At 42.7% G+C, this 8,938-nt stretch overlaps 1 protein-coding gene across 1 annotated transcript; it reads left to right on the forward strand.

Annotated features, from left to right (window-relative positions):
- The first annotated feature begins 2,524 nt into the window (after nt 1-2,524).
- On the forward strand, nt 2,525-8,640 carry LOC109750443 (NAC domain-containing protein 75). The gene is made up of 6 exons (XM_020309403.3): nt 2,525-2,911; nt 3,003-3,195; nt 3,881-4,482; nt 6,765-7,100; nt 7,218-7,319; nt 7,793-8,640. The coding sequence occupies exons 1-6, from the start codon at nt 2,759-2,761 to the stop codon at nt 7,871-7,873; spliced, it is 1,467 nt and encodes a 488-aa protein (XP_020164992.1). The 5' UTR covers nt 2,525-2,758; the 3' UTR covers nt 7,874-8,640.
- Nucleotides 8,641-8,938: the final 298 nt, after the last annotated feature.

Below are 8,938 nucleotides of genomic sequence, written 5' to 3' on the forward strand. Positions count from 1 at the left end.
CCACTTGTTCTGCCATTCATTTCCGCACATAGGCAGACTATATATGTTTAATTTGATCACATGGAGAATATCATATGAAGGTGCACACACATTATCTCCCCATTCAATAGTTCCCTCATTATCCCCTCTCCCGCTCACGCCTTCTCTTATTCAATTGTTTCTAACTCCTCCAAATCCACAGATACCATCTCTCGTCTGATGCCTTAGTTGTGCTTAGCTTCGTGCTAGGATGTTTTTTTTTGCGGGTTACCGACAATGCCTTTTGGTTTGAAAAAATGAGTGCACATTTGGCTAATTTGTTAAGCTAAAGTTCATATTGATTTAGTTTTGATTTTTACTTAAGAGGTTAAGCGTGAAACTGAAAAATATGCTTTTCAGGAGCTAATATTAGGATATTTGACAGGCACCCTAAAATTTTGAGTATGTAGTTAATATTGGACAGCAAAATTTTGAAGACATAGATATTTATTGATAAAATCAGAGCGCTTGATGTGCCACCTTTCTGGCACATAGGGAGGGATTCTACGCGCTTGACCCGATCGCATACGGAGGTGTAGCATACACATTTATTTCTCCATTCAATACTTCCCTCATTGTTTCGCCCTCGCTCACGCGTATTCCTATTCAACCGTCGCTGGCACCTCCAAAATCCACTAACACCCTCCCATTTGACATCTTTGTGGTGTTTTTTCCTTAGTTGAATACGGAGAATATCATAAGAGGCCGCAAAGCCATTTATTTACTCATTCAATACTCCCCTTATTATTATTTTCCACCTTGCTCACACTTCTGCCTATTCATTCGTTGGCGGCACCTCAAAATCCACCGATACCTTCTCCCATCTGATGCCTTCGTAGTGCTTTGCTTTATACCCACAACCCATCCAGCGGTTAAGATATCTCTAGTGTGGAAGGTCCCGCAACGCTACCGGCATCCAATAAGGTGACTGTATGGATGCCCTTGTTTCCGGTATTTGACGTTACTAGAGTTGGTATTTGTTAATAGAAAGTTCATATGTTCAGTTAAAATTTCACCATTTTGATTTGAGTTTTATATTTTTAGTTCAAAGGTTAAGCGGGCGGTTGAATTTTTTTTTCATGAGCTGAAAGGTGGAGGTTGTGATGGAGTAAATGTCAACAAGGGTGTCAGCTATATAGCGAGAAAGTTGGGGAAGGATGTAATGTGTACGAGTGAAGTGAATGTGCGAGACAAAAATTAAACACCCCTCTGGAAAATAATATAGTGCATGCTACATTTTTTTGCTTTGATATTGGCATGTTGGCTTGTGGGATTTCAAAGAAGTGTAATAAATCATTTTAGTTTGTTTTTCACCCCCCCCCCCCCCCTACAGAAAAAGGTGATAGTTTTCAAGTGTTTCTTTTTATGTGAGTTTTTCTAGCTCACCCTTTACATGTAACACAAATAATGCAACATTTCAACATTTAGTGTTTTAATTAAATAGATATTCCATTTCTGAATAACATAAGTTTCACAACAATTCTCCACCGAGAAATGTAAGGTGGACAATTCCATGACTTATTCTAGTCTGACAAATAGTTAGTTCTCACATATGAATATCCTCATATTTTTTAACTAATTATTGGCCAAAGATAAATCTTGGCAACACGGACACCTCACAACAATACAAAATAGTTGGTGACTTAGAATTTAATCTAATATCTAACTGGGGTTTGTAATATAGCTGGCACAGAGGGTATGCTTATCCTATTCATATAAAACACATATAGCACCCGCAAAAAAACACTTACTAGCATGTAACATGTGTTTATGTTATAATAATATATTTTGTTCTGAATTTTGTGCCAGTAAAACTATTTAGTATAAGAATTAAATATACCCAAAACGTTGCAATATGTCCAATATAAAAACATTCTAATTTTCTCGAACCATTCAGGATGACTGCGCCAATCAATACTGCAATATATCCTATATTTAGAAAATACAATGCCCAAAATTGTGATTCATATTAGCCTTGAGTATCACTCTAGTATCAACAGAATTAATTTTATATTTAGGAGCAGCATTAAGTGAGCAATAGAAGTGTGCATGCATAGCAGTCCTGGGCATACTCCTAGTTCTTCAGTTTTACCAACTTAACATGAATTCTGAGTTGCCAAATTTTTCTTTAATATGAATTGTGTATTATAAAAATTGTATCATTAGAAATATAAGTAATGAAGTTTCTAATGGTATATTTTTTATGAGATATAACGTATTACGTTGGTCAAATCGTCGACCTAGAGATATCAGATCTACGTAAGCCTTATAAACAGGAAAAGAGGTAGTATCTCTCTAGAGATAGGTGCAGGTTTTTTTTGGGAGATGAAATAGGTGGAGTTAGGGAGGGACAGCTTGATCTAGCGTGTGTCCAAAGGTGTTTCGTGTGTACCTGGAGAACCTTTTCCTCTCTCTATCTCTATCCCTTCAGTTAAAGCGATCAACACATGGAATTCTGGTCTCCAAATCTTTATTACTTCCTCAAAACCCCCTTCACCACCCCCCTCCCCCCGGCCGGTCTCTCCCTTTCCTCTCCACCTCTCTCTCTCTCTCTCTCTCTCTCTCTCTCTCTCTCTCTCTCTCTCTCTCTCCTGTCCCCGTCCCCTTCTTCCTCCTCCTCTTACCTCCACCCTCTGAATAATCCTCTCTCTTACATGTGATCATGCTTAGGCTGAGAAGATATAGCCAGGCAAGGTGCTACTGTCCTCTTGGCAGGAGTAACTGAGGTGACGACCGAGAGATGGACGACGGTGCAACGGCAACCGCAGGAGGAGGAGGAGGAGCAAGCAGCGGCGGCCACCACCTCATCGGATCGAGGATTGAGGAGCACCGCAAGTACATGTCGGAGTCGAGCTGCTGCCCCAGGTGCGGCTACAAGATCGACCAGAAGCTGGTACATACCACGATCCCGGCCCGTGACAACTTTGGTTATGCTATAGGCTTTATTTCTGTTGATTCATTGTGTATATGCATGTTGCCTGCAGGATTGGGTGGGGCTGCCGGCTGGGGTGAAATTCGACCCGACGGATCAGGAACTGATCGAGCATCTGGAGGCGAAAGTCCAGTCCGGCGGCACGGGGGCGGCGGCTGCCCCGTCTCACCCTCTCATCGACGAATTCATACCCACCATTGAGGGGGAGGATGGCATCTGTTACACCCACCCAGAGAAACTGCCAGGTTAATTTCTATAGTTTTTTTTATTGCTTGGAGGTTAACTTCTAGCTTAGTAACTTTAATAATAATCTATCTAAAACATCTGTTTCTAGCTAGCTACCGTACGTTTCCAATCTCTTCAAAGTGTTTTCTTCTGTTGGGATTTTTCTTTCTTTCGAAATACAATGTTTTAGCTTTTGGAGTTCTGCAATTTCAGTTTCTTGTTTCGTAGCCCAGGCTAAGTTTTTTTTTTGTTCTCGTCAGTCTATTGTGTATACATTCACCATCTTCTCTTTGGGGTTTGGGAATTTGTTTCAGTTGCATTTGAATACTTGATGCGCATATCTCCATACACATGAAAAATATTACTGGTAGATTTTCAAGGGCGCTGTAGGAATCTTGGAACAAAAGGAAGAAATATTGTACACCCATATCTCTCGATACTGCACGTACGGCATTAATGGCCGTGGCATATTTCTCTCTCTCCAGAATGAAATGTGACATGAGATCTGCCCCTAGCTTCCAAAGTTAGGTTTTGTCCCCCTCTCAAGGTTGTTATATCCTCCAACAGCTGACGGGCTGATGTCGCATAGTTGCATCACTGTCTATTTTCTCTCGCTTTTTTTTTTCGAAGTCGTCCAACCAAAACAGACATGACTATTCCTCGGGTGGCACGCACGTCCTGACATCCGTGGCCATGCTCATGCAGGTGTGTCCAAGGACGGTCTGAGCAGGCACTTCTTCCACCGGCCGTCCAAGGCTTACACCACCGGCACCCGCAAGCGCCGCAAGATCCAGCCGCCGGCGACCGTGGACGCTTCTACTCTCTCCTCCGCCGGATCAGCGGCTGCGGGTGCAGCACACCAGCAGCAGCAACAGCAGCAGCGGAGTGAGACGCGGTGGCACAAGACTGGCAAGACGCGGCCGGTGGCTGTGGGCGGCCGACAGAGGGGGTGCAAGAAGATTTTGGTGCTCTACACCAACTTCGGCAAGCACCGGAAGCCCGAGAAAACCAACTGGGTGATGCACCAGTATCACCTCGGTGAGTCTGAGGAAGAGCGCGAGGGCGAGCTCGTTGTCTCTAAGATCTTCTACCAGACGCAGCCGAGGCAGTGCGGCATTGGGGATGGAGCCTCGGCATCAGTACCATCTAGCACTGGCAGGTCCGCCGTGGAGAGGAGGAGGGTCGGCAGTGCGGGCACATCACCGGTGGTACGCATGACCCCGTCGGACATGGTCAACGCCGCATTCCAGGGCACCACACGCATCCAGGACTTTAGCTTCGCGCAGTTCAGAAGCACCGTTGAGGAGGTGAGTTTTGATCAATCTCTTCTAGTAGTAGTTGGGGGATTCAGGCTTGTGGCACGAGTGCGAGATGTTTTTTAGATGAAAGATAAGCTTTTTTTTTTTGGCATTTCCTCAGTCGTTCAATCTAACATACTCTTGTGGGGAGAGGGGGAGGGAGAGACTGGGGGATCCAAAAATAAACAAGATATCAAGGGAAAATGCACACTGAACAACTTAGAGTGAAACACTCACCTACCCACTCTAGATCGGGATACCCTCCTTTTCAGAAGAAAAAAAATACACTTTGGATCTACATGCAACCGATGTCGATATGAGAGGAGGAAGGGACGGAGGTCGGGCATATGCCCGATGGAGAGAGGAATAGGGAATAAGAGGGATGTGCTGAGGGACGCAAAAGAGAGTTTGGAGGTTGACCCGAGTGGCGATTGAACAGTGCGATGATGACCAGAGCTCACGACCTCCACCTAGCGAGTCTAGGGTCTCACTTGCACTAAACGGATGATGCCAACCCCTTCCCTCGTGACGTTGCGGAACTCAGGATTTGCCTTATACGGTTCCCGACAATAAGGTAGGGAGGAAGAGCAAGGAGGTGGAGAGGAACCACACACTGTAGTCTAGTTTAAACATCAAAGATCCACAAGAAAAGAAATCATTATTTTAAATTATTGGATGTTTTTTGTCATTTTAAAATTTGGGAGATATATTGTAGCTAGGGAGAGTGGAGTGACAAAATAAAAAACTTTCATGAAGAGCAATGTCAAACCAAAAACATCGATATGACATTCATCACGAATATTGAATTGTCGAGTACACAAGAGCACATCGACTGATGTAAGTCATTATAATGTGATTTGCGCATCAACAGAAAGTATATACTATTAAACAATAAGTTACATGTATTTTGTGTATTTGTTTTGCTTCTCCGGGTATAGATAAAATTTGTGGTTTTGAAGCTTTCTGGTTAAATTTGTTTGGGGCATGACTTATTTTTGTTGCTTTCCAAGCTATATGGTACTCCCTCCATTCCAAATTATTCGTCGTGGTTTTAGTTCAAATTTGAACTAAAACCACGACGAGTAATTTGGAACGGAGGGAGTAGTATGGAAGCGACTAAGACATGGTACCAATAGATGTTTACGGCATAACTCATGCCATCGTGTGTTTGGCACATCCAAGGAAACCTGATGTGCAATCTTCAGAAACTAAATAGCTAGCCACCACTAATAGTCCTGGTAGACACGCTGTGTTGTGAGTGTTGCTGAGCCCACCGGATTAAGCATCATATTGCAAATCGTAACCTCAACTGTCGTATGCATGACACTTCCATTGTGTTAAAGAGTATGCATGATTCCAACTTCCTCAACCTACCTATATAGCCAGGAGAACTCGCATTATCGGCTTCATGTCCTTTTCATTTCAATTTGGATGCTGTAAAATCGATCATCATATTCTTTATTTCAATTTGGAGTTGGAAGGTATGTTAGAGATGAAATGTTCCCTTTTCTATTATCAACGAAATGTAGGTAGGAATTTGATGCAACCTTTTTGTTTGGGAGGGTTGTGTTGTCACTGTGGTGTCAAGGCAAATGTGTCTATTCAGCACAATCTGATCAATGAACTAATATAATGGTAAGGTGAGGGAAATTCTGGAAGATAACAGTAATAGTTAGGGTGGAGATCTTACCTAAAGTGATGGATGTCTTTGACCTACATGCATGCATTCAAGGTTGAAGTAACACATATTTCCATGCCATGCAATTAATTAAGATGTAAGAAGACGTACACAAACTGGTTGTAGGTCAGTTCTCTATTACCGCAGTCCACAATCTGCACAGTATCAAATACTGTGCTTAATTAGGGCATCACTTTGTCCACACAGCAAGCAACCCTAATTAAGGGCACGAACGGTCTATTCATTACCCACATGTTTATATATGTATCAGCACATATAAGATCTAAGAATAATATCTCTTGCACTACTTTCTAAATTTGTTCACTTTCCCTGTCTACCAAACAGTGAGACGTTTACTCATCAATAGAAGCTTGGGTGTAACATTATCAAGTTTTTTTAGAGAAGTAACAAAATTAAGTTATTATATAAACACGTTTTAGCGTGTTTGTTCATTCATTTCAGTCCGTATGTAATTCATATTGAAATATCCAAAACATCTTATAATTTAGAATGAAAGGAATACTTGTCAATGTAGTTAATTATTACGTACGATTTGTACCGTGCAAGTACTCCGAGGAGTATTAGCATTTACAGCTAATGTGTATACACGCAGGTGGGAATGGGAGGATCAGATCACCAAGTGGTGCAAGTTAGGGCTGACGAGGGAGTGCTGCATCGTCCTGCAGCGCTTCACCATCAGCACCACCAGCACCACCACCAGCAGCAGCATCACGTCGTGGACGAGCATGATCACCGGCGCCACCACCACCACTACGCCGGCCTCCAGCAGGAGCACCACCGCTCGTCGACAGCGGCGTTCCATGTAAGCACGCCGACGGACCCCATTGCCACGCTGATTGCGGCGCCGCCGGTCCACCAGGGCTCGGTTGTGCTTACGGCGCCGACAGCGGAGCCCTACGGTCATGGGGCACCCAGCTACCATAATCAGGTTAGCTCACCAGCATGATCCATGCAGTTTTTTTTTTGGTGTTGTACGTAAGTGTGTACACTTTATTCTTACGGTTTGGTTTGATTAATCTCTGTGACACAAAACGAATGTGATTAGGAGGATGAGCGGCCACACCAAACGCGAAAGTTCGATGGACGGTCGACTTCTGGCCTCGAAGAGGTGATCATGGGATGTACATCGAGGAGGTCCAAAGGAGGAGTAAGAAATCTTTCTCTCTCTCTCTCACACACTTCAAATCTTTTTGCTGTTGAACAATGGAAGTTCATACGTAGTACTACCAATAATGGCGCACATATTTAAGGAAGCATTACTATTGTACCCAGTGCTGCTAGATTTTTTCTTCTTCTTGCTTGTCGTGCCATTTTTCTTCATTGCAGTTAAACTAGGAATATTGGACCGGTACGACTAGATCAATGTTATCTATTTTTTTAAGTGTGGAACGCTACTTTCACCGGTCTAACATCCTAGTTGTACAATGTTCTAGTTGTACGCCACTGTCTCAAACTTTGTTCTACTTTTTTTTTTCAAATATCAAGTACTCCCTCTGTAAGCAAATATAAGAGCGTTTAGATCACTAAAATAATGATCTAAACGCTCTTATATTTCTTTACGGAGAGAGTAACTCCTTATCTCTGTAACATTACTGATTTTTACCCCTCCTTTTCTTCCAGGAAACATCAGGGAGCAAGGAGGGCACAGAGTGGCAGTACCCATCCTTCTGGCCTTCTGACAACCAGGATCATCATGGGTGAAAGAGCAACACATCTGCCATGCACCGTAGGCATTAGCCGGTCTTGGAGAGGTATCCAAAGCCGAGCCCAAACATCATTACTGCCATGATAGGATCAGCATACATTTAACCAATCGTCTACAAGACCAAAAAGCACAGGTATAGCAGCATAGGAGGAGTGGCTTCCAAGAAACACCCAAAAGGCAAAGTGTCCAACAAAATCAAACCCCAGCTTTTACCCCCCCCCCCCCCCCCTCCCTCTCTAGATTTACCTTTCTCTTCTCCCAATGGGTCTAGATAGAGGGATGGAAGTTTCATCTGAGTGCATAAATTCGAATGTCTAAAGAGACAAAGATGATATTTGAGCAAAAGCAAAAGGGGAAACAGAAAAAAGAAAAAGAAGAGTACATAAAACAAAGGTCATGACATCATAAGAGAAGGTCAGTTCACCGTCGGCTGTGGTTGCTCACGCTGATCAATGCAAATCATTGTGGCAATCATCGTTTATCGTGATCTTTTCGGTCAATTGTCAGCCTATTAGTATTGAATAATCAGGAGTATACCATACATTTTTTCTTGCTTTCTGATTCTATTGCTTCATTGGTTAATTACTGTGTACACCAATTTACTTTTACTTTTTGACACATGTCTGAGCAAAGAAGCTAACATTTGGGAAAAGAAGGAAATGATACCTTTGTAAAGCTGGTATATGCCCTGTTGAATTGGTCCATTTGTTTACATGTAAGATTATTTAATAGTTTTGCGAGATACACATGTGTGAAGAAATATTCCATGTCCAAGCAAACCAAGATGGCAAAGTAAGGTGATGGGGGGCTTTAGTTCCAAAATCTTCCTTTTTTCCTTGAGGAATATCTTTGGTTCCAAAACCTTCTCAGTGTGGCATGCATGAGAGAGGATCAATGTTTACCCATATTCTTTTTGTGATATTGTCACATGCAAAAGAAGAGAGCTAGCTAGGGGCAAGGAAAAGCTTGTCATGTCACCTGCTATAAACGAAAAGGCTTTATGTCACCTCTTGCTCCTAATATATTCCCCCCCTCATCTTTTCGGAGCTTTTGCAAAAACA

The sequence above is a fragment of the Aegilops tauschii genome, chromosome 7 (genome assembly GCF_002575655.3).
Source record: "Aegilops tauschii subsp. strangulata cultivar AL8/78 chromosome 7, Aet v6.0, whole genome shotgun sequence".
NCBI classification, from domain to species: Eukaryota; Viridiplantae; Streptophyta; class Magnoliopsida; order Poales; family Poaceae; genus Aegilops; species Aegilops tauschii.